General features: G+C 36.4%; 1 protein-coding gene across 8 annotated transcripts in view; it reads right to left on the bottom strand.

Moving 5' to 3' along the window:
• The window catches only part of ZMYM2 (zinc finger MYM-type containing 2), an 85,611-nt gene that overhangs the window by 15,342 nt on the left and 43,413 nt on the right, over positions 1 to 26,856 (bottom strand). For 7 of the 8 annotated variants that reach the window (XM_050332155.1, XM_050332153.1, XM_050332158.1 and 4 more), the window contains 9 exons: positions 26,505 to 26,620; positions 21,845 to 21,961; positions 21,145 to 21,295; positions 10,287 to 10,459; positions 4,176 to 4,341; positions 3,349 to 3,383; positions 1,558 to 1,687; positions 1,260 to 1,375; positions 232 to 403 (listed from right to left, as the gene is read on the bottom strand). In XM_050332155.1, the coding sequence (XP_050188112.1) occupies positions 232 to 403; positions 1,260 to 1,375; positions 1,558 to 1,687; positions 3,349 to 3,383; positions 4,176 to 4,341; positions 10,287 to 10,459; positions 21,145 to 21,295; positions 21,845 to 21,961; positions 26,505 to 26,620 (1,176 nt within the window). The remainder of the gene's footprint in view (positions 1 to 231; positions 404 to 1,259; positions 1,376 to 1,557; positions 1,688 to 3,348; positions 3,384 to 4,175; positions 4,342 to 10,286; positions 10,460 to 21,144; positions 21,296 to 21,844; positions 21,962 to 26,504; positions 26,621 to 26,856) is intronic. The other variant, XM_050332160.1, reaches the window with a different exon arrangement.

Raw genomic sequence — 26,856 nt, 5'->3', positions numbered from 1 at the left:
ACAAAGTTAACTTCTTTCCCAATTCTCCTCCCCACCAGGTGTGGGGGAAGTGAGTGAGTGGCTGTGTGTAGTACTTACTTGCCTGCTGGGGTTAAACCACAGGGGAACTTAATATAAGATCTCAATGACAGGACTGTTGTACTCAAACCTTCTCCACAAACCCAACACTTCTCTCGATTCACACATATCCCCTAGCACTCCAAAGAGTCAAAAACTCATGAGAAAACTCACCAGTCACATCAGAAGCTTCTGCTTTTCCAGCATGTTCAGGCACCATCTCTGACAAGTTCAGTAGATCAGTTTCCAGAGGATCTGAGGACACTTTTCCCCTCAGCTCTTCTATTGCTGCATGGATTTTCTCACTGCTACCCAAAGTAGTGGATAAAAAAACTGGAACTGGCACCTGTACAGACAGGGAGGCAGAGATAATAGAGGAAAGAAAAAAATGCTGCAATAAAGCATCAACAGTAGACAACACAGAAAAAAATTCTACACTCCTCTTCTAAAAGACAGAGTTAATACAGATTAGAAATAAATCACTCAAATGTGAGCTAGCAAAAATGCTGACAGGTTAAAAAAAGCTCAGTATAAATGATTGAGAAGAGAAGGAAAAGCAGGAAAGAATACAGAAGAAAAAATGACTAAATATAGGTCGTCAAAGGAAGAACAGAAGGAACTTTGGAGCTTCAAACACGTCTGATTATAACTTCAGACTAACAGTTGGGACAAATCAGCATTCTGGTTTAATGGCTTGTTTGTGAAACACAGAATTTTAGGAAATCAGGGTTTTTTTCCTACCATTTGGGTGAGACTAGGTACATAAGTGATTACAAAATACACTTAGAGTTATTTTCTTATGCTGGTACAAGTTCAGGTTTTGGTATCTTTTCCTTTGCTTTCTTCCTTCTGTTTATCCCACACTGTCATCCCTCCCCAAAACAACCTTTTCAGCTTCCTCATTACTAGAACAAATCTTGCTGTTTAAGGCTTATTCAGCAAACTCAAAGTACCACTCAGAACTGTTACTGAAAAGTTCAGCAGCACAAGATTTTCACACTGAAAGCAGGCAGATAAGTGCCAAAGAACAACTAGGAAATTAAGTGCCACTGGCAGATTCTAATGCTTTTTCAATAAATAATGCTGCTGCATCCTGCAGTGCTTTAGATAGAACAGAACAAGAACAGCCAACAATATGAAGTGGTCCCACACGTGCCCGTGAATGGATGCCAATTTTAAAATGAAGTTGAAGTCTCACTTACAGGAACAGGAACTGTTGTAGGAACAGGAACGTTTTGACTATACATATTCATAGGCACCGGAACATAGACAGGTACAGGAATAGGCACTGGGACATACTCTTTTTTCCAATCATCTTCTATTAAAAGAAAAAAGAAAAAGGTGAACACTACCAGGTATTTATAAATACATTTTACAACTGCCATTTAGTGGAAAAAACCCCCACAAAATAGAATATTTGCAATATGTTCACAGAAAGTAACAGTTAAGAAAAAATCTGCAATAAAGAAATTTGTAGTTCCAGCACAGTTCAGGAGTTACCTGTCTGACAGGATTTTGTCTGCATATGAGGTTTACAGTACGTGGCTTTCGTCATTGTCAAAGGCTTGCAAAGAACCGCCTTGTTCTTCATTTCTCTGTTAGGTGTTGGAGAAGGTGGTGGTGCTGAGCCCTGCAGACAAGCAAATAACAGAACGTGCTGTTGTTACACACTGATTCCAACATGAAGTTCTTGACTTAATGTATCAGTTGATACTTTTCATAAACAAGATATTGAAGAGGAAGCTCACAAAAGCTTAACACAACAGCACCAACTACTATTCCATAATCTCAAGCTATTCTATATTCCTAGTAACAAGCTGCCACTGCCAGGAATGTAACATTTAGTTGTATTTTACTCAGCCAGGGCTAGCACTATGAATAACAACTTCTGGTGCCCTTTTTTTTTTTTTTTTTAAAATTGTTTTTAAATTTAAGGTAAAGAATTTTTTTTTTACATTCTTATTCAAATGAAAGTGCAATTTGAGCACTTTTATAATGTAAAAGTAATCTTAGCTGTAAAAAGAATTCACTATAAGCAGTATAGCAAACTTCTGGTTCAAGGTCTAACGATCTTGAATTATGCTACAATCCAAAGATCCCATTAAAAAAAAATAAATTTATTTCTGAATAAAAATTCTCTGAACAATTTTTTAGTACCTAAAGGATGAACCTCGAGCTCCCCCTACCGGTTTTACAATAGTGACAACAAATACTTGGGAACATCCCATAATGCTCCAACTGCATCCTTAAAGTCAAGAAGTAAAAAAAATCCCCTTTTAAATATGAAAAGAAAGTCAAGTCCCAAGAGCAGTGGTACACTTTCTAAAACATATTAAAAAATACTGTATCACACATAGTTTTGACATGGGCTTTAAAAATTTATGGACTGAATTAACATCACTAAACATAAAAATACTAGAAATTTTTAACATGACAGTTTAGCTTGTCTGATGTCTCTAGTTACCTAAGCAATTTTATTTTCTGTGTTCTTCATAAATATATTTATAATGCCATCAAAAAACTTTCACTTAGATTTACAGGATTTATCTTTAATGCCTATTTGCATTTTACTTGGTAAAAATAGGCAGTTCTGAGACCTTCCATGTGACAAACAAATCAAAACAAAACTAAGTTTCAAACAAAATACACTAGGCTAACTGAAAACAATATTAATATTAATATTTTTGACAAGTTGACAAAAACTGATGGCTGCTGCTTCACTGATGATCCCCACTCTCCCAGACAGCAATCCTGCAAAAGGTATAGTTATGCTTCCCTACTCTGTCACCTGCAGCAAAGCCAATCAGACCTTGACCATCTAGAACATTCTACTCTTGGGAATGATAAAATTTAAGATCTGAAGCCTTATTTTCAGCCTTTCAAAGCTGAGCTACAATCTTAATATTTTAATTGGCCAGTGAAATTCTCTTATCTTTCTATACTCAATAAATACACCCAGTTGGTCTAAACATGTGAGTAAATACAGTTTGTTGACTAACTTTTAAGCAACACTTGAATGCATTATAGATGTAAAACCCACAGCCGATGATTTAGTTTCCCAGAAGACGTTGAAAAGACAAAGTATGAACAATTAAAACTTTTATTTCAACTACTGACGTGAAGAAGATTAAAAAACTCCATAAATTATCATTCAAAGAGACCAATTTTTGTTTTTTAATAGCATCCCCTTAAGTCACCAGGCTCTATCTCACATTTAAAATACATCTAATTATGTTTTTTATATATAGATATATATTTATGAGTGTGCATGTGTTAAATATATGTACTTACTGTTATTTTTGTCCGGGGGGTTTGACAGCCCTGATCTAAAAGTATAAGGAAACATTTTTAGAATTATTTTTCCCCTTCTTCAAAATCAAAGCAAATTTCAGTAAGCAACTCAAGACATCTCTAATCAATATAACATTAAATTAACAGCACTGATGAGCACCATATTGCAGGTGAGAACTAACAGAAAGGCAAACATTAAATGAGTGTTCTAGCCAGGTGTGAATACAGCCTCTTTCAGAATAGTAAATACTAAAATGTTCAAATATGAAAATGGTTATACAAAGAAGTTGTGTTGCCATGATTACATTAATTTAAAAGCTGATTTATTTGAACTTTGCCTGACTTGCCATTTATACCACACAAACCTGTATTCAGTGCCCATCAGCAAATTTACACAGTACCTATTGCCAACAGAAAGGGAAAAAAACCCAGTGTGTTCCTTTTATCTAGATACTTTTATTCCATTCTCTTTTCATTTCCATTTCACTTATTTCCTTTTAATTCCTTTAATTTTATTTTTTTTTTTCATTCCTAGTGCATCTATCTGCTCTCTGTGACCAAAAGGGATTTTGAGAAGTGTTTCCACAGAGCAAATAATGACAAACTGGAGCACAATAAAAAGAGGAAAATGTTTTCTATTCCCATAATGATACATACTGAAGTTACACTTAACCCAAAATAGCTCAATGATGCCTCTCACAATAACATAAAATACAATAATCCCTAATGCAGTTTATCACAACAAAGAAATAATTCATGCAGCTTTCAATTTTTCATTTAAAGGCAGCATCTTGTTCGACATTTATCAGCCACAAAGCAGCACCTACCATAATGTAAGTTCTCAGGTCCTTTTTGGGTTGCCAGATTTGGTTCATTTTGCTGGCAGTAGAATCGGAGCAGACAGTGCTGATCGCAGAAGTGCTTCATTTCGCCGCGCCACTGCACCTTCTCTTTGAGAGTTCCTTGAGACTTACAACAGTCACACCGTACAGCCTTAATGTAAAGAAAGATTTTGACATTTTTAAGTAAGCCTCGGAAAAAAATTATTTCTACATTTTAAAAGGTAACATTTTTAAGAGTACTGACGACTCATTACCACTACACAGTCAAGTCTCGCTCATGTACAGTAGTCATGCCACCTTCTAACTTGTGTACACAGGCACATCTGTTACTTCATTCTTCATTGTTTGCTGGGGGTTTTCACTCAGAATAAATCTACTTTGTTTTACTAACTCTTCACTAAGTCTTTAAAAATTGCTCACTTCTAAATAGTCAGCAAAAAAATTTAATTGTATGCATCAATTCTAATTAATTCCATTGAAGCATTCTGCAAAACAAGAGCAGAAAGTGACAGACTCCTTAATGACTCTACTGAACTGAGGACAAATAGTTATTATTTTCCCCCTCCAAAGTTTGGTGGTTTTAAGTCACCAACAGAATCACTTCTCTAGGTATCAAATCAGTCCTTTAGTGTAGTTTTTATATTTTCCTTATTTTAGTAGTTTGGCAACAATTTTATATTCCAGTTCTTTAATTTATCCAAATTTCTCTCTAACTAATAAACCACAATTGCTCTTAAACTAAAGAGGGTTCCCCCAAATGTAATTGGCACATAACTTGAAACTCAAGCACTATCTTTCACCAGCCTACATGATATTTTCATGAGGCATCACAAGATAGATACTGGTTTTCTCCAAAATAGATTCCACTGTATTTAATTTGACATGCTATAAATTATTATTTGAACAGTGGTAGCCCCAGTTTCAGATCTTCAACTAAGCAAAGAACTGTTTGCACTACAGCTTGCCTCAATATTGCTTGCAACCTCCATCCTAAAGCAGACCTTAAAAAAAAAAAAAAAGCTTTATAGATACTCATGAATCCAAAGTAAGTCAAGCTAATAATATAGCCAGAAGAGGAAAGTTATAATAATATGCAACATAAAACATTAATACATAAAACCATACACAACATTGCAGTTATCATAAGGTTCTGATGGCTAAAAACCAAAACAAACCAAAAGGAAGTCCAACTGTAGTTTTAGTGGCTCCAAAAACGCATGCACAGGTCAATTAGTTCAAATTTTAAAAAATAATTAAACGTTTAATTTCTTCTCTGTACTTGAACAGGCTGGCACCATCCTCTGGCAATGTAAGAAATTAGGCTCTCAGTTGTAATTTTCAAGTATTTAAAGATGATACATAGAGACTCTATTCTAACAGGATAACCAGATTTAAATTGTGAGCAAGTAAAGCTGCAGCCTCAGGATCACCTCACACTAACCCCCAGGTGCCCCTGGAAGGGCAGGTATTTCTCTTCCCCTCCTCTGTGCAGGTGTCAGCAGTAGTGCTCGGCACCTGCAGGGCATACAAGGTCAGAGACCTTACAGCACTGCATTTTCCCCGTCCTCCCTCAAATTTGTTACATTTATCACTTGGACTTTCCACTGATGCTGATCCACAGTTATTTTTGCAGCAGAGATCTTCTCAGTGGGACAAAAGAGAAAGTAAATTGTATTCTTGGAAGGGCGTGGGGAAGAAGAAGAGTGTTGCCAAAATAGTCTAGACTTATCAGTTCAGGGAAGCTGTGAATTTACACCTTCAATGCAAATGCATCTTGCAAAGCCACCATAAGAAAAAAAAATATGTATAATTCACTGTAATTTTAAATCTCAAGCCCACCTAACACTGATTGACAGCTGACCCACGTAGAGAAAAGCCTACCTACTCTGACCTGTTGCAAGCTGCTTGACTATCAAAGCACCACTTTTTGCTCAATTTTTTTCTCTCCTTCAAAGAAAGAAAAACAGGACAAATCCAGCAACTGCAGCCTTCCTACAGCAGGGCCTGTTGTGACAGGACAAGGATTAAGGGTTTTAAATTGAAGGAGGGTCAATTTAGATTAGACATCAGAAAGAAGTTTTTTAGAAGGAGGGTGGTGAAACACTGGAACAGGCTGCCCAGAGAGATTGTAGACAGCACATCCCTAGAAACATTCAAGGTCAGGTTGGATGGGACTCTGGGCAGCTGGGTCTTATTGAGGATGCCTCTGCTCATTGCAGGGGTGTTAGACTAGAAGGCCTTTAAAGGTTCCCTAACTCCAAACTCTTCAGTGATTCTATGATTCCTGCAACTGTTTTCTCCCTTTCCTTGTTTGCTTTTTTATTTAGGCCTTTGAATAAGTCTATTATTGTCTCTCCTGAGCTGCTATCAAATTAATTAGGTAAAAAAAAAAAATTGGTTTGCTTCTACATAGAAATTATTACTCCTTAGCAAGCCAGAGATTCCTTATAGTGATGCCTCACTTCTCATCCCTACATTTGCTCCACCATATATTCTACCATGTCCATAATCATGCTTACATTCAGTATTATACACCCTTCCATGCACTGAAGTTTCCTGCTTCCTTCTTGCTCACCCACTGCCCTGACCATGACATTTAATGAAAGTAAATTAATGGTTATCGTGACATTCTACGATTTTATGATTTTCTGCTTTTTCCTTCCTTCCCTTTCCATTTGTTTTCATTTGGGATGCTGTCACTATAATCGACTCTCCAAAATACCTGCCTTCAAGTTTGCTCCTATCTCTGTGTTTCCAAAAAGCCCATCTCTACTTCTTGTGCTTCAATTGCATGTTAAGTCCTTTGCAACTCGTAACTACTTTTTGGTATATTTCTTTTCCTGTTTCTTCAACATGTTCAAATGGGCATGGTGATTAGTATAAATCACTAATGTCTGCCCCAAATTTGGGTTCGTATGTGGGGCTTTTCTTTATTCTTTTAATCCTTCCCTCACCTGTTCCTAAATGTTCTCCAATGGTATTAGCTTGGCCTAATCTTAGTTGTCTATTACAACTTCAACTGCAATAAATAAGAAGCAAAAGATGTTTCCAGGCAGAGAACAATTATGAGAGAGAGGAGATCAACTGTTCTGAAAGAGTACTTACTGGAAATCGAGATGCCATCTACAGAACGGCTGAATTCAGACAAGAGAAATTCCACAAGGCTGTCTTGCTGCCTTTACCATTTTGATTAACGCTGGCTCCAGTTTCAAATGTTACCACTGCTGACAATCATTGCTATCTGAGCTCACCAGCCACCATAATTTTTCTATGCCTCGGACTGTAGCTCCCCACCTCCTACTTACTCTTTGCTGCAGACACCTGACCTCCACTGAATACAGTCACCACTGTACATGCTGAGCCTGATCAATTCTCCCCTGTAGCCTCAAATGACCCGTGTGCACTTCAGCTGTAGTACTTTCAGCAATGTTTCTCAATGTATGTTTAAAGAAAGAGATTTCTGTGCTGTTCTCAGAACTGTATACTCTTTTTCAAGGTACTTTCAATGCTCTAGGATAACATCAAATGATTGAAACGGTCATCAAACATCAGGCTACTAAAGACATTTATACTGAAAATCCCCCAGCATTTTTCAGATTAATATCTAAACCATTGCACGCAAGTTTAAAGGAGGATGTCTAATACCTTGGGGAGCTAACCTCAAGATACCAACAATTTTACCTCTTATCTTGGAGGTGCATGGACACCATGGAGTAGAAACTTCCTCAGAAATTGGCACCAACTGGTAACTGTAGCTGCTGCCCAACAGATGCTTAGGGCTAAACTATTCTTTTATATTTCAATGCCTCATATTAGTTTGAAAGGACAAGTCTAGATAAGTCTGATGAACTAACACTTCTAGATAACAGTCACTGTGCTTCTACCATTGCTAACTTCTTCTGGTGTTTTGAGAAGAGAATTTTGGCATTCAAGGAAGTTCTCCCATAATACTTGATTATTTCTAAAGATTACAGTGTTTTCCAGATAATACTACATGAGAAGGATGTGTTCATAAAAAAAAGTAGACAAAGAAGATGGAGACAAACACTTGTTTAATGAACACAATGATGGTGTTAAAACATTACTAGGTTATTACTACTTATTTCTCTTCATGTATACAATCATTGAAACTTCAAAATAACACTGAACATTGCAAAAATGAGACAAAGCTCATACATATGTAACTATTCTTTTAAGAAGCTAACAGACAAAACAGCTAATGAAATACAAATTTGGGAAGTGGTCCTTATCTATTCTGCCTTCCTACATTTTGATCATCATCTATTTATGGCTAGGTAAGAATATGAGCTAACGATGCACTACCAAATCTAAGACATCTGGAATGACTTTTATAAAAGTGGTGGAAGTTACGAGCAAGGAGGTAGAAAAAAAAAAAAAGAAGACAATTTTAGCAAAAGACACAATTTTCCAACACATATTATATGTCTTCCCCATATAATAAATCCCAACCTTTTATAACCAAAACCCAACTACGTAAAGGTTTTAAGAAGCACTTGAAAAAAATGACCATCAACAATTCTTCATCATGAAATACTAGTTCCACTAGCAAGTGTAAGATTCAAAAAGTAGAAATATCTAACACCTCAAAATCATCAAAAATATCAAAAGTCACTAGTTACCAGAAAATCTGTTTAAATTGCCTTTTCACAACACCGTATCTAACCTTCCCTTAACACTATACCATCAGCATTTCCTAAGTAGACTTAATGGGCCAATTTTTCTTATCCCACGAGTCAGGGTAACCCGAAGCCCAAGTTTTCAAGTGGTTCTCAAAGCTGAATCACAGTACCAGCTTCCATAGAAGCCTATGTACACAAAACTATTTTGGTATGCACACTCCCAGACTATATTCTTTGCTGAATCACCGAAAGATTCTAAAGCACACCAAAGATTTATTAAGTTCTCCATCAGAAGGCACTTCTTACGCAAGAATAAATTTCACCCCATACCCCAAGTTTTAAGGCATATAGATTAAATCTTATTGTATGAAGTTAACATTTTAGTTAAGGACTTTGCAGCCAAGCTTTCTCCCCTTCTTTTCACAGGAGACAAAAGAAACACATGGTCTTCAGTAGTTTTCTTTTAGGAATGTCTAACAGTACCCTACATACATTTGTCAGGATAAAGAATTTACAACGTTTGGCTGTAACATTTCTGGAACCAGCCATTCCAAAATATCAGCTACGTCTTCATATTCAGTTCTTTTATGGTAGGCAGATCATCTTGAATTACAGGACTTGTATCTAGCCCTCTAACATTTCAAGCTTTTATTGCCTTCCAGGCTGTGTGTAGAGTTTTGGTACGATGATGAATTTTGTACTGTCTTTTTGCAATTGCATCCACAAGTGTAGTTCTTGTTTTGATATTATCAATGTAGCTTTCCAGGATGTTCACACCAGAGATCAAATATTTTATCGATGGTACTAATGGCAGGTTTTCATCTTTTTCTTTCAGAAAATGTAAACAAAACCTCTTAATGTGAACTCTTTGCTGGTTGTGCTTCATAAGGTAGTTAAACTTCCAGAGATTTAGAAATAGATGCCATCTGTTTGATTTAAACTTTTATTAGAAATCCATTTGGTCTTGCTTTTCCCTTTGAATAAGCCTCTGCAGTTCAAACTGTGGGAGAGGGAAAAGGCAAAAGAGGAGGCAAAAACAGGAACAAGAAAAACTCCACTAACCTAGTTTATTGTCAGTCAACTCAAGGTATCCACCTGCTACTACTAACAGTGTTTTCAACATTCTGAATACACATTTAAAGAAGTTTTGACAAGAAAAAGGTGGTATCAATTGAGAAAAAATTGGAGTTGTAAAGTAACAAATATACATAGTAATTTCTTGGTTTTCTGTAACTCAAGACTTCCTTGCCAAATGAATTAATAAAATCAGATGAGAGAAATGCTGCTCCTATATCTACGAAAACTCAAATGATGAAATTAATACATTTGCTTATCGTATAGCAAATGGTTTGTTGAAGTAATCCATATTTGCTGCACAGTCCTTGAGATATCCTCACATGTGCATTTTTGGTTTTTTTAACTGTGGAGCTCTCGTCAAAAATTCTGAGTTACTTGCCTTGTAGTACCAGTCCTGAAATTTTTTACAGCACTCTTCACTGCAGAAATCTCTCACTACACCATCAAGTTCCTTAGTTGCTCCCTTTTTGCACAGCTGTGAGCAGTAATTACAAGAAACACATCTCAGTCCTAACCGTCTTGCAAAGTCTTGTTTATATAGCAGCTTGCAGCCTGGAAACAGATTTTAAACATTAGGAACAAAGTAATTTTTACAGAGAGATATCACAGTTAAGAGTTAAATATCAAAAATTAAATTAATACAACAACAGCTAACAATTGGGGCTTCAGACAAATTCAGGTTGCATAATAAAACTATATTTCAAGACATTTTTACCTGAATATCTTAACTCTACGGTTTCCTGTAATGCCTGCAACTTTTTCAAAACCCTATGCTGAATCTTTGCTTATCAAACGCCTGAATAAACAGTCAGGAAAAAAATACATAATCTTCTTTTAATATAGACCCATACAAAAGCATTGACTTGCAATTATATTGCTCAGTTGCACATCCTCAGAATACGAGATATCCAGACTACACTATCTACTAAAGAAATACCTATTCATGGATCAACTTAATTTTATTACTACTTTTATTTATATTAATACCACAAACCACTTAAGACAACTCAATAATTTTTAAGAACACTAATATGTACAAGATGACCTAAGAACTGAGGAGTTTCTTTAAAAAATGTGACTATAAAGTAAGTAATGACCAGCACTGAGAAAAATTATGCAATAATAGGAAATTACACATGAAATTTGTGAAGAATTTGTATGCAATTAATATTTTAATTTTTCTTTTCATATTGGGTTGAGGGTTGTTGGTCATGTTGGTTGATTGGTGTTCTGTTTGGTTTTTTTTTCATTTGTTATGCAGTCATAATTTCAAGGTTGCCATAATGACAGCTATATTCTTCCATAATCTGATCCTCCCTCAAGCAAATTAGAAAAGACATTCTAACATATTAAATGTGTTAAAAGATGAATACCGTACCTATTACTTAGGCTATTTTGAGAATATAATGTATTTAAACTACTCAAATCTAGTACCTATTCATCTGATACCTAAATCATATATCATATACCCCTGTAATTGTCCTAATTTTATAGAAGAGATCAGAATGAAAAGACAAAGTAACTCTCTGTATCAAACACTGGAGGGACATGAGAACATTTACACAGACCTAAGGTACTGCACCTGTTTTTATGATCTCCCAAATATCACAGGACCACCAAAGACCAGAACTCAAGTCTTCCAAGTGTCCACTTTGCAAGGAGCATATATATATATAGTCTAACAGATGCAGACTTCTGTACTTCCAGTGTGTTAAAAAACTCAATATGCAACATATATGCTGCACTTCCTCTGCCATACAGAATACAAAATTCAGTAATTTCAATTAAGTGACTTGTGCTGTTGTCTATTAGGGTTGAATTCATATGTATGAAACTGAGATACTGTTTTTAAATCACTACAAGCACAAGAATGTAAGTGCAAACTGCAACAGACAGCATCTTCCAAAAGGTTATTGAGAAACTTTAACTTGCAATGCAACAAGCTTTGCTAACAAATTAAATTTGCTAGTAATTTCAAAACAAGACAATTATAGGATATTGCACAAATAAGACATGATAGGTAATAGTTTTAAACTTTTTTTTAAAGTACTGTATCTGGTTCTTTAAAAGAAAATTACTAACATAGAAAACAGGCAGTGCAGATGGAAAGTGACAAATTAAGCAACCATCCTTACAGTACAACTAATTTCGATTTTAAATATACTGTTTTGAAGGAAACAACAATCCTAAAGATACCAGTGTGTGCAAGCTATTAGTTAAAAGTACCCATTAAAAACATGCAAAATTTCTTGCCAGTATCTTTTCCTGCTGCTGCATCTCTCTATTATTGCATGGTACATCAGACTTTTTCCACTTCTTTACAATTCCAGAGTAGTTTAGCATCATAATGTATCCTCCTCTTCAGCTGTGTCTTAGAAAAGCCATTCAATGTTGTATCAACGTTTCAAGGCTAGAGATTAGCATACTCCTCTACTACCAATTGGGCAACCTGTGTCCACCTGACTAAATAGTTTACAAAAAGGATTGACAAAGTTGACATTTCTTTTGGCTGCTAAACTACAGGAAGTAAAACTGAAGATGCTGCTGATGTTATACTGAAAAAAAGTTATCAGGTATGAACTTTTCCATTCTACAGTCAAACATCTCCCAAATCTCTGCAACTCATGGAAAAAAATGAGTAGTGAACATTAAGTAAGGGGAAACAAAAAGTCTAACATTCCAGACCTTAAGACTAAATGCCTGAAAAACATGGGATTTTTTATAGATCACTGATTGTAGCAGTTCTTGCTGAAGGAGGCCTCTACAGATGATAGAAAATCCATTTTTATAAAATTTGACAGTAGATTGTTACAACTGTGAAGACTGTTAAAAGAGAAGTACAAACGTTTTCTTTTGCAACATCATAAGCAAAATTCTTCAGATTTGTCTGAAACTTTTTCACATCTTTGTAATAGGTAACTTAATCTACCTGGCCAGGGAATATTTCATTTAGCTTCAAGATCTTGTCGTGGATTTGACAGGAATAGTAAGACTTTCTTTCTATGGAAAAAGGTATTTGACTTTGAAAAAACAGGTTCTGAGCTCCAACAACTTGATCTTCATGGTGCACAATGGAAATCCTGAATCAACACAGCAGTAGCATCCATGATGGCTTTGTAGATGTGACTATGAAGTGGGCTTTGATTTACAGTATGATTCAGATGAGTAATACAAAAAGCACTGGTTGTCTGATCTTTCCAGCATCATCACTAAAGTCCTGAGGATTTGGACAGCCTAACTCCCCTGGGGACTTGGGGTTCATGAGTACAAGCACTGCCTAAAACAAACAGCTGACTGAAATGGTTAATGGCTTAAACATTGTTAAGATCACCGAAAGACTTCAGTCCACTGTAGCAAACTGAAAAGAAATAGTTGCTCATCCAGCCATGCCCAGCCCTCCCTGTGTATGCCCCCTAATTTGGACTGTGAAAGGACCCTTAGATAAGATAAGGGGGTACTATTGTCCAGCTGTCCCAGGTGCAGAAGGGCCTGCATACCTGAAGAGACAAACTGGATTTCCAGATAAGAGAAGAGGCTGATAAGAGGCAAATCCTGCAAGGTGGAATAATCCTTCTTATCATGCCACTGTCCTCCCTTACATGATGACTCTGCTGTGAAAATGCCTCCAGGGAGCATAGAAGACATTTCACACCTATCCTGGGCTATTCATCTCAGCTGATAGACCATAATGAACCATGACTGACGCTGATATAATAGGAAGTTGTAACTTCTTAGAAGGTGCCAGATACTCGGGACTGTCCCCTGACACTATCCATTGTAAAACTCTCCACCTGTCCCAGGGGAGGTACTAGGTGTTCCCACCTGAGCTTGTAGAGTATAATAACTCATGAAATCTTTGAGTTTAGGGGGCCTTCCCCCACCCCCAAAGGATCAAGACCATCGCTTCAACCAACAGACATCGAAGCTGCAACTAGCGAGTTTCATCACTGGATCCAGGGTGGTGACTATATTTATCTTTCCACTTTTATCCTTTCTTTCGCTTCCTTTCCTTATACATTTCCTCAGGTGTAACAACCAAAATGGCTACATAACAGTTTTCCTTTGAAACAAAACTGTTCTAAAAGAAACCCTACATATGTATATTTACAAACACTGATCATTCAGTGTTGTTCCACTCTAATCCACCCCAAAGGATTTATTAACAAGAAGGTGAGTTACCCTTCCATTCTGGGGCAGATATTAACACAACCCCAACATTTTGTACAAAACGTTATGAGTAAAATCCCAAGTCCCTCAGGATTTCAGCTACAACACCAGACACACAAGTTACAGTGTGACCAGATAGAAACCTTTAAGTGCTTTAAAGTGACTGAGAAAACAGCTCTTATTTTCAAAGAAAAGTGTAAGCACAGGTTATCTGGCTCAAGATACACCAGTTATGGTCTTTGATATCAAAGTTCTAACAGACCACCCATCTCAGAAAGTCAACCCATCTCAGAAAGACCACTAAGGAGCATTTTCAAAGTATCTCCAACTCAAAATCTGAAGCAGCAAAAAAGAAGTAGCTGAGTATCTCCTAAATTAACATAACATATCCTTAATTACATTATTAGAATTCTGGCTTCCAAGCAAAGCCCAACACAAAACCCATCTCTTCCAACAGTCTGGAATTTTGGTTCCCCACATAAATGGTTGAGAGAAGATAGGGATCTGAACACATGCAACAGAACATTATTGAAAAGACAACACCCAACCAGCTCATCCAAACCTTTACCTCAGGGAAGTTTCAGGTTAAGAGGGCTTCCTTTCTCTTGGCAGATCCAAGAGCTGCCAGGTCCAGATGTGCAGAGTTGCCAGCACTGCAGAGTTGCCCATGGTAGGAAATCTGCAGACTCAGTGCAAGCAAGCCACTAAGCACCTGATTTTATTCTACTTAGCAGCACCTACCTGAATTAGAGGAAGTTCAGTACATTTCCACATCAAGCAGCTGTGAAAAAGGAATGCTGAACTAGAAATATTCCTGAGTCCTCAACACCACTTTCTTTTTATCACAGAGAATAATATCTTTTATAGAAAGTAACTGTTCCATCCTAAAAGCAATTGCTTTTTACCTCTGAAAGGCTGTACTTACTAGACTACCTTTGTCCTTCAAGAAACATACAATACCTCCTGTTCTCTCATCTTGTAATAATTTCCACTGTTATCCATTAACAACTTCATCTAGAGAAGAATAACAACAAGCCTGTAGCATCACAAGCTAGGCCTTAAAGATTTCTGGAGCTGTGTTCCACCCACAATTTTCTGCTGTATCTCCCTCTGAATTGATTTGCATGCAACAGCTACCTCTTCCATACCCACATTCCAATCATCTGCTGTCTCTGGATTCATAAGAAACATCACTATCCTTAGGAAAACCAATGCAATGCATCAAAATTTTGGGTCCTGCTTGGATTACTATTAAAGTAGACCCCATCCTCTTTATGTAACAGAGAAGCTGTGTACCACTTCCTTCCTTGTCTGCAGCTTAAGAAACTTTTATCATTATTCAATTCAACTTTTATACATCCTCAGTTTATCCTAATATTTTCTGATAATTAGATATTATCTCCTTCTGTTCTCCTCTATCCTACTCCCATCTAACTACTCGTGTTTTGGTTGTTCTTAAATCTTTCCAGGTTGATTCTTCTTTCAGATTAATAAGAAGCATCTTTATAAGCTTTCTTTTTGTGCTCATAGTCTCAGCACCTTGAACTGCATCACCCCTTACCTGCAACAGCCAATGCTGTCTTCACTTAAAAAACTATCACAAACCTCTTTAAAAGACACAACAGTGGCATTAAAACCAAAGCATGATAACTTAACAAGGACCACTGATGTCGAACAATGCACAGGATTTCACTTGATACTCTTTACTATGTTAGAAATTAGCTCTCCATGTATTAAAAAAAAAAACAATCTCAAAATTCAGCACAACATGTACTCAAAATTTAAATGACGTTGCTTGAACAGTATCAGTGTTCTCCCTCTACAGACAGAAGGAAGATAAACATAATCTCTTCCACACCATATTTTTCAACTACAAGAACACTACCAGAAATACCAAAATCCAGGTTAACAAGTTAAAAATTTCAAGTAATTTCAGAAGATACGCATCCAGCAAGCACTCTTTGGAAACTACATCTACACAACAAGACTCTTCCACAAGTAGAATACCACAAGAACCAACTTTCCAGCTCTTGCATGTGTGTTTGCCTAGAAGGCATGGAACGATGTTTTCCTTTGGCATAGCCAGAAGCCTTCACTTGGTGCCTTCTATTGCAAGGGAACCTGTTAAATATTTCACAAGGAACTTGTCAGATCTGAATATGCTGTCTCTTTTCCCTTACTTATTTTTATCAGCAGAAAAGAATATTTGAGCTTTTACAGTATCAAAATTTGTTTCAAACAGCCATCTGCAGCTCAAAGATTTAATACTAGACTATGAAATCAGATGATGTGGCCTGAACAACTGCATTGGGCCATCAAAGTTCCCTAATGAAAACTGTCATGGCTTTAGGCGATGTCAGGGATGTCCCATTGTACCTTCTGTCCATATTCTCTCAGAATAACTCAGGCACCTCAAAATCCCTCCACATTTGACTTCCCCTTCTCTACTAACCTGACTTGTGGGAAAGGAATATATTCCCATAGTAACATTTTATAGCATTTAAGACGTGTTTTGCTTTTCATTTGTACCTTTTTGCCAGGATATTCCAACTCAGCACCAAATAACCTTCAAAGAAAGCCATCAGGAAGCTGGTATTTTAAGACAGAATTTATCTCAAGAGGGATATGGCCAAATCAAGTGTTCATGAGCAAAGCCAAACTCTCTAACATGGTAGGCTAGAACTGAAAAAGCACCACAGCAATAACAAGTTATTTTAACATGGTAGGCCTCTGTCAAAAGCTGCAGAAAGCTAACAGCTCTGTGAAGTACAAACCCAAACCCAAGAGCTAGTAAAAGAAGATTTCATTACACAAAACACTTAACTGTGACATGAAATTTCACACATACTAAATATCTTTCCCCCCCCGTAACCACCTCCTGTACTACTTACCAATGCTCGATAGCTATTGCGAAGTAATACGCAGTTAGCAAGTTGCAATTATATCACAAAATTTTGCATAAAAAGGATGTTTTTCTACAGTCTTCAAAAACTTCTGTATGCTAGCCCAAATTCTGTCCATTTTATTTTTAAAAGCCATATCAGTGCCTCTAAAATAGATAGTTGATAATGTAAACTATTACAAAGGTGTGTTTAAACAGTTTCTGTAGCCCTCACTTTAAAAATAAAGAGACCAAACATCATGAACAAAGTAATTCAAGCAGGCTTGATGGCAACTCCTTTCATCTAGGGGAACACAGCAGCTCAGCACAGCTTCCTTGGTCCACTGATCAGAGAAACCCAGCAACTATAACTAAGTCTAAGCACACTTCATATCACACATCAGTTTTTAAATCAGTTTTTTTCTGTTTCTAATAACAACAAGAATTGCTATAAATTTCAGGTAGTATCTTAATCAGTTGTGAAAAACTATTCTGTAAGCACCTGTATAAGATTTAACACACTTGTGTTTAGGTTAATCTAAATTATCTGTAATGTTTTCATGTAAATCTAAAAATTAATCAACTAATCATTTAGTAGTATACTTAACTGAACAAGTGGTCAGAAAAATCCCACTCTAAAATCTACAACGCTTTAAATGAAGATTAAAGACATTCTAGACATTCTCAGTTCTAAACTCACCTAATTTTCTAAATTTCTTTTTCTACTTGCCAGCTTGACAGTATTTCAAAAGAGGTTATCTCTACTCAGATGAAACATCAGAATTGTCTACACTGAGTTTAATTTGCAGAATCTATAATTCCCAGAAAGTTATTAGCATGCTATCAAGATGACAGTACAGTTGCTGGTTTCATAGCTGTCTTTTATCTGTGTTATCCATTTGAAAAGAATTCCCAAGCATCAGATAATTGAGTTATCTTAGCTTATTGACCTTCTCCTTCCATAAAACAGACTATTGGATATGAATCAGTATTATTAAAATTGGCATTATAAAATTATTAAGCCTGTTTATTTAAATCATAAAACTCAGTTCTACTAAGAAGATTAATTGAATGCAAAATAAGTCTACAAGTAAAATAAAAATTATGGTGATACTCATCATAAAATAGTTTTATTGCTGGATTGCCAAAAGCTTTTTGGCCTAGACTCTCAGAAGGGATATATACTAACAAAAACAAACAAACAAAAAGCCCCAAGAAAACCCACTCCCAAAAACCCCAAGCCCCAATAACTCAAAAGTGTCCGCAGGATTAAAAACTTTCACAGCCTATCCTCAGTTGTCACTCACGCCACTATACACACATAAAAATTCACAAGCAACTTTGATCTTCTTTAGTGTATATAATATGTATTTTATTTAATTTAGATACTGGTATTTTGGAATACACCACTCTAGTGGCAAAACACCAGGACCAGTTTAATTTCCAGAGCCTCAGCACCAGGGGAACAGATTAAACTCTTTCCACTAGTCCGTTCATTCTCCATGAAGCATCCAGCATTCGAACAAAACCAGAAAAAACATACCATACTCCATCGAAAGAATTAATAACCATCTTTAGCACAAAATCTAGGTCAGTTCTAATTACACCTCACTGTAATGGAAGTTTCAGCTACTCCCTGCACATATTTTTAAATATCTCAAAAGAAACACATAAAGGAACAGAGCTGGGATGAAAGTGCACAGAAATACTGATCCCAGAGACTTTAATGTGTTTGCCGGGCTTTGTGTGTAAATGTGTACGTATATGCAGGAGTAAAAAAACCCTCAGGTATGGAAGAATATAAGCAGAGCAATGATGACATCTTCAGTACTCCAGCTAGGCAGTTCTAAGCAGTCAAGAGATATTTGTCATTGACAAATATATGCTTTCCCATCACTTCGCTTAAAGATGAACAAATAAGTACACTAGCAAACATTTCAACACCTCTTCACTTCTGCTGATTTTATCAGGACCCTTTTATAAACACATCCCTGAAATTTCCCAGTATTTTCCCTCGAGAGTTCAATTTCTTCCCAAAAATGCCAGTAACTTCTGTGACTGAGTACTTTCAGCTATTCCTTCTCAAATTGTGATGATACTTTGTCTTCTGGTGAAGAATAACTGCATGCTCAAAAAAAATAATCTGTGTTGGTGAGGTTTTTTGAACACTTTGCAGTATCAAAACCAGGATGGCCTCCATATCCAACAAGTATTTGGTACTTCTACTATTTTTTCTACTTGACAAACAGTTGGACATGTATCTATCTGGGAAAAGTCTATGACACTGAAGACAAAAAGGTGCCTGGAAAAGGGGGAAGCAGCATCTATCAACTCTGATGATGGAACTTCTATTTGTTGACCTCCACTCCATCCACCAAAAGTCCTGGTGCTCTCCTTCCCACACCAGATCTAAACACTGTTAACTCTTAGACTGCACTGTTTCTGCAGCCATTGATGACTGCAAATCATTGGTTTTCCTTTAAAATACATGGCCTAGGTTGTTCCTATGGAATTTCTGTCCAGGTCACCAGATTATTTGCATCAGGAACATATCAGCTCTTTGTCATATTCATCACCTCAGCTACAGCTTGCACATATGTGCTATATTTATTCAAGTTATAATCTACTTAATGGTGCTTTTGACTACTCTCTCTCTATTACTCAGTGGTTCAGATCACCACAGTAAGCTGATAAAATTTGGTTTTATGGTAACATTTCACATATTCACCCTCACAGAAAACAGTATTTCCTCCTAAGCTGGCAGTCTAACACTTGCAAAACTCAAGACTTGCAGTAAGACATCTGGCAATAGGATGCCCCCCACTTAGTAACTATATTCACGCAGCAGAGTCTGGTTTTATTTCTTTCCTTCCTCAAATCTTCCAATAGGAAACACAAGTCCTCACTTATTTCAAGCCTCCTCATACAGAAGCAGTAATATGGTATAGCTGGCATTATGAATATTACTGAGTTTGTTGTGACAGTCACCAGGCTTTAAAATGAGGGAGTTGTTAATATTCACAGTGATATAAGCATATACTGTAATCTCCAGAAAGGTAGTTTGCTCTTGTTCAAATATATCCTGTGGAATTGTTTAATTCATAGGATCAATTTCTAGCTAGATGTTGCTTCGCACTGCAATGATGCAATGCGAAGCTGGGCCTTGCTTTGTCCTTTTTTTACTCTCCAGCTATCACTTTGCAGTCCAGAACACAGCAAAAAAAACTAAGTTGCCACACTCCATTCTTTAGAAACAAAAGATTGCAGAGTCCAGAATAATAAGGGAATGGCATGGAAGGAAGGCTGCCTCCAATCCTGCACTCCACCCTTCTCCAGCTTAACAGGATCCTCCTACAAGTTTAATCTGCTTGAAAGCAGAGATCTTCAGCAGGGTTTATCAACTGATAGTGAAAGTGTTATTATTATAACTACAGAAAAACAATATTCACTATATTCTTAAGAGATAGGTCATCCAAACCCACAGTTAAATTTCTAAGGACTTCTAAGATCATGATTAAATACCAGTATCAAAGGAGAGCTCACCAGAAGTGGAAAGGATAGGTCCTTGTTAAGTCTCTATTTTGCTGTTTCTATTAAAACCATGCTTTAATGAAACTTTAAAGAATCCTGTGGCCATATAGTTCCATTTTAGTTTGTATTCTTTTTGAAAATTTGAGTAATTAGTCAAAAAAATTATAGTGACAGTAATCAACACACATCAACAGGTATCATTCAAGTTATTGCTTAAGTAACCATTCTAAGCCAACACAGAACTTCCACTGTTGTGTTGAATTTTGAAAATACTAATCAAAGAGAAAGTTTGGTATTCATCAGTGCAGTTACTGTTGGTATATGCTCTGCTAAATAAATTTTTAAAAATTTATTTTTTTGTGCACATATATATATGCATGTGCCTTACATACGTGTGTGTATTTATACACACACTGCAGGAGTTACTTGCTCTTCCTTAACCTGGAGCAAGTGGTGAAAAGCTCTAAAGGCAGCTCAGATAAATGAACAAGTACTTTCACTTCATTTATAATAATGATGAAGAAACTTCTGGTTTAGCCTCAAATACACTACAATGAGTTGTTACCTTAAATTTTAACATTAAATATTATCAGAGTAAGTCAACCACAGTAGAACTACAATGACCAATACCTTAGGAAGAAAACAAATACATACATACCTTCACTACAAAAGGGTCTTTTGATACCAGAGAAATTCACCGTCTCATGCAGCGTTTTCTCTTCTTGACAGTATTCACAGTATGTAACTATGCAGTGCAGTTTCTTATAATCATCAGAACATGCTCTGCTGCAGAACTGATACACTTTGTTCTAAATGCAAAGTTGCAAAGCATCACGAATAGGGTTAATGGATAAAATCTTAAGGTCCGGATAGCGCATTTTAAATAACAGCTGCCATTAAGACACAACTTCCAAAGTAAACACAAGTGCGAACAAACGACTTCTAATGCTAAAAATTAACAAATTCCAATTAAGCTAATAGTGAGTGCTACAAATACTCTTTATTTCACATGAAAATACTGAGCAGAAAATATGTCAATCAATCTTAGCATACCCTCTTCAGATACTTCTCTCAGTTCATAGGGAAGTGCAAAAACTGAAGATGAAAGCAGATTTCAGACTTACAGCTGACCTGAGAAATTACATATTTCTTTAAATGCCACAGATACTATATATGAACAAAGACTTCTGCTTTTATCCATACTTAAATTATATTCTACAGAACTAGATAGATTTTAACTGAACTTTTTAAGCTTCAATACCTTAAAAAATAGCTATCTAGAAAAATTGTACTGGAGTTCAAAGTTTAAACTTTTTAACACTTCATCATTGTAATAATAACACCAAAAAACCCCTTACCTCCCATTCCAGTACTTCTGGCTTTGAACAAAAAGAACTTTTGCAATAATTACATTTCAACTGAATATCACTGGGAGAGACAAACTGACCATTTGTTGAAGACTGCACACTGAGAGTCTGAAAAACATAAATATATATAAACACATCACTAAAAAAGAAAGTTACTTCTAAAATGGTGGGTTTTTTCAATTAAGCTTATAGTGTTTGAGAATTTGGGAGTTTATTTATAAACTCAGGAGCATGATGTCAAAAGCACAGCAAGTTAGTCTTTTACCTTAATTCCTTTTCCCTTGTCATCTTAGGTTTTCTGATTTTGAATCTTTACCCTTTCTTCCACCATAATTACTTTAACTCATGTTTCTTTTACCTTACCTTTATAATATCTATTATTTAAGGGTAAATAAATTTTTATAAAAATAAGAATGTTTCCCCAAACTGAACACCTGTTAACCACAAAACACATCTTTTTCAGATAAATACACTTCACAGCTTGCATTATTTTGGTCACAGAAGTTCAGATAAAGATCCAAAACCAAATCTTTTCAAATCCAAACTGTCACCAAGGCAGATTATCATCAACACCTTACTTAAGCACACCACTTGAAAATACAAATACTAAAGTAAAAGGCTTTCAGTGAGAAACCATACATCTACTCAGATTAAGAGAAAACCAGTCAACATTCCTAGCTAGCCTCAATCACCATGGCAGGAGGACGCAATTATTCAATTTCTATGCAATTACTCAAACAATCCAGGCTTTTAAGATTGAGAAAAATACTACAGATTGCATGTACAGGTATGAGAATTTAATTCTGTAACTGAGTAATTTCCTTAATACATCTCTGAGGCAATTAGTAGATAAGAGAACTCAATTACACAGTACCAGTATCTTCCAAGTAGGTCTTACGTGCATACAGAACAGTCTTTTTGCACATTCTCTGATCAAGCAAGAACTACTGGTGTATTACACATGCCACGTTTGAGACAAAAAATCTGAATCAGTAGCAATCACTGACAGCTGAAGAATCCAGAGGAAACATTTCTTACACCTGCCTTCGCAAGAAAATTTCCCACACCGTTTGCTACAAGACAAATATATTTAAAGGCAAGTTCTCTTCAGACAGATTTGTTAGTGCCTCTCCACCCTGTAACAGTGAAAATTCAAAACACTTCTGCTACAGGATACTTTTCTTCAGCCTCTCATGTTAGTGAGGGTTTACCTACGCTAAAAAATAAAGAAAAAACTGCAATGAGACTTATTACTGATATAAACCCTGACACAGGTGGTCCTGCTGTGTGCTACCTAGCAGTACTAACAGTATCATTTCATGCAGATGCATTAATTCTGTGTCAGGAGTTTGCAGACATGAAGTAGTCATGCACATTTCCCGATCACAGACAGGACCTGAGAACCAAATGCCATACAGAAGAAAAGATGACACCTTTATCCCAGTGGCCCACTGGCCCTTAACAACTTCAACAGAGATGCACACACAGAGTATTGCCATACTTTTCCCACTATATCCAGCAAATGTCCCTGCGGCTGAGTGAGGTTTGCTACATTTTGGCTTTTCTAAATAAATTGTTGAAGACTTGCACTAACATGGCCACAAAGGTCCAATCTGTGCCCTTCTGCATTTGCAGGTTTCTTCACAGAGCAAACACCATGCTCAACACAGGCTGCCACATGGGTCATGTAAGCACCATGGAAGTCCTAGGAGTTCTGGTTGAAAACTAAAAGAAACCAAGAAGCAAGTATACCCACCACCTCCAGTTCAGGAGTGCAGGAAATGTAAGGAACTAGCAGATGTGGCAACTTGTACAGAAAGACTGAAGACAGAGGGAGGAATGAAGATCAAATCCTGCTTACAATTAAGGACTGCTTCTGTATAATATTTTAATGAGTCACGATGACAAGCATACAGTATTTTCATCATCATGCTTTGCCTCTAACTTACAAGATATTTACAGTATCTTTAGAATTTATTTGGGAGCATTATTACACATAGAGAATAACACAGCAAAAAAGAGAATAAATTCATTAAAAGCTTTCCCAGGTCACCCTGAACAGCAAGGTTTTATCTATGTTCTGCTTTAACAAAGATATCTTTGAAGTCATTTAGATACATTCACTCTTTAGAGAGCCTGTCCTGAACAACAAGAGCATGGGAAGTGCCAAGGAAAGCAAAAAATCATTGTAAAGCCCTTTTCAACTTCAATGCAATCAACTCAAACTGCTCTAAGTTGCCAAATTACTAATGAACAGTAAGCATGTACAGCCCAGGACTCTTCTGAGAAGACCACCATAGCAGCACAGCTTCTGGCCTGCCCTTGCCACTACAGCATACATGGCAGAAGGGTTATCCTCGCTCACAGCAACACAAAATCAAATTGCGGAAACATTTCTATACATAAGTGTACATGTGGAAGAGCTAGTAGGCTGCCAGACTCTGGTTAGTTTTTTTTCTAGTTGAGAAAAAAAAAAAGCATTTGAAAGAATCAAGTTGTTCTTAATGTGAATGAGAGAAGCAAACATATGAGGAATCTTCTACATGCTGCTATCCATCAGGACTGCTCCACATGCAAAACCAAGGGCATGAAATTAAACAGAGAAGGAACCAAATGCTCCCCTTACGCTCGTGCACACACAGACCTTTCAGTCTGAGCATGGAAGCCTCAATTATTTTTATTATGATCAAGCTAAGACAAGTATTTTTGTGTGTGTGCACATGCGTGTCCAAGAAAGAGAGATGTAAGGTATATAATGAAGAACACTTCCAGACAACCATCACAATGCTGAAAGAGAACTATTAGCTAGAAACAAAAGATTATTAGTAAGATAAAATTATAATCAACCCTAAAATACTGTAAACAAATTGTGAATTTAAGTATTCCAACCCATTTGTAAATTAAAAGGACTAAAATTTTTGCAGAAGGGAAGAACACAGCCCTGCAATAGCAACTATTCTATTCCAAGAAGGATAACCCTTGAAGAAAAAATGTCTAGGAAAAACAGGCACAATAAGAAAAAGGGATGAATGTGATCACAGCTAATTAAAACCAGAGTTATCTCCATTAGTAAACAGTGACAAATATGGAACCCCATAGCAAACTGGACATTTTTCGGTTTAATGCCTTACATGTTTCTTAGGTATAAAAGAAACCTCAAGGGAACACCTTCAGTCCAGTGCTCACATTGTGGTATACCATCCTTTCCACCTAAACGCTACGTGAACAGAACAGAGAAGCTGTTCTCATACATTTCACTCTTACTGAATGGTCAATACATTTTATTCTTCTACACAAATATACAAAAACTATCAGAAGTTAAAACCTGACAGCGCTGTCTGAGCAAACTGAAAGCAAGTGAACACCTACTCAGTCTTTACTGAGAACTCACAGACTGTATGGCTGCTCTAATTGAACTAATACACCATTGAAGAGAGAGATCTACATGCAGCACTGAAACGGCAACAGAAGCGTCAGCAAGGTCTCAGTAAGACTGGAAACCCACAATCAGCATTAACTGATGTGGCAGTGATATTCAATAATGTTGTTTAATGCTGACTTATGTGCAAATCCAAGAAGATCTAGGATGTATCTAGCATTCATTTGCTTTGGCACTCACTTGCCTCAAGAGCTCTTGAGGCCACAATTAATTGTAAGATCATGTACAATAAAACAGATGTTAAATGAGTTTGCAAGAAGTATTACAGATCTGTCATGACATAAGAAAAATCTGCAGCTATTCTGTTTATCAGTTCCACTGACAGGCATCTACCAAATTGGTTGGGATAGAAACACAGAACGTGGCTACATGATGGATATCCTGGATAGGATATATTAAGGAAGCAATTAAAAGATTGATTTGCTGTCCAGTTGACAGAAAACAGAAAAGTTCAGTGGCAAATGGGAAAATCCTGTGTGGGTGTAACTGTTCAACACCACATGAGGAGGCAATTATCAATTATACAGTGCACATCAGGGAAAACTGTTTTCACATAGAAAAATCGAAACGTTTTCTTTACAAATATTCTTTGATCACCTAGAGATGAATCAGTGCAACACATTTCCGATATGCTTTAACCTTAAGTCATATTGAAAATATGACATTTTCAATAAGCATTGCAGCCTCCTCCAACGTGCCTATCACTGGCCTTGCAGTTTTTGGACATAACCTGAACAGCTAGTTTCGACCATCAACAAAATGGCCTAGGCTCTAACCTTTCATTTCAGAGACAGTCACGCTACCCCCCATGACAAACCTTTACTAGTACTATGTTCAATATGAGAATTCTGTTACCACATTTAGTATAAAAGAGACTAAATTTGTTGATCTTCAATGCAAACCAGGAAGGTTCATCTCCATCAAGAGGCTGACGTGGTAAAAATAAGATAAGCAGTTATGCTTTGTGTTTTCTTATGACATCAAGGAGAAATTGGTTGTTATTATCTGATTTTATATGTTTAAGACAGCAGCCAGTGTTACCATTATAAAACAGTACTTTAAATCAAAGAAATTGTTATGAGCCAGAAGTATCTGCTATGTTAATAATAACTCATAAGCATGTACAAGCAGGTTAGTTTATTATGCAAATACTTAACACAAACACAGGCACACAAATATTTAGGGAGGTAAAGGTTTAACACAACAGCTAACCTGAAATTTAGCTACACAACTGGAACTGCAAAAGTTGTACAGTTTTCCATCAGGCATTGTGGCTTGATATTGAGGTAAAGAGTTTCGTTTACAAAAGTGGCAAATAATTTCCATACCTAAAAGAAAAACGTAGTTTACAAACAAAATAAACACAAAATTGTAGTGAAAAAAAAAGTATTACAGGTCAGCCCTTTCCACTATTTCAATATGAAAAGCTACAATTTGTCTGCCTTCTAGTCAGCTTCTAGAAGTCACACAAAACTAAAGATCAGCATTAAATATGAAACTGCACCTTCTTCCATAAAATTCACCAGAGCATTTTCAACTTCAGGTTGAGATCTATGACTGTTTC

Source organism: Myiozetetes cayanensis, unplaced genomic scaffold, assembly GCF_022539395.1.
Source record: "Myiozetetes cayanensis isolate MyiCay16 unplaced genomic scaffold, myiCay2020 scf5-8, whole genome shotgun sequence".
In the NCBI taxonomy this organism is placed as follows: domain Eukaryota; kingdom Metazoa; phylum Chordata; class Aves; order Passeriformes; family Tyrannidae; genus Myiozetetes; species Myiozetetes cayanensis.
This window is presented reverse-complemented; position numbering and strand designations above follow the sequence as displayed.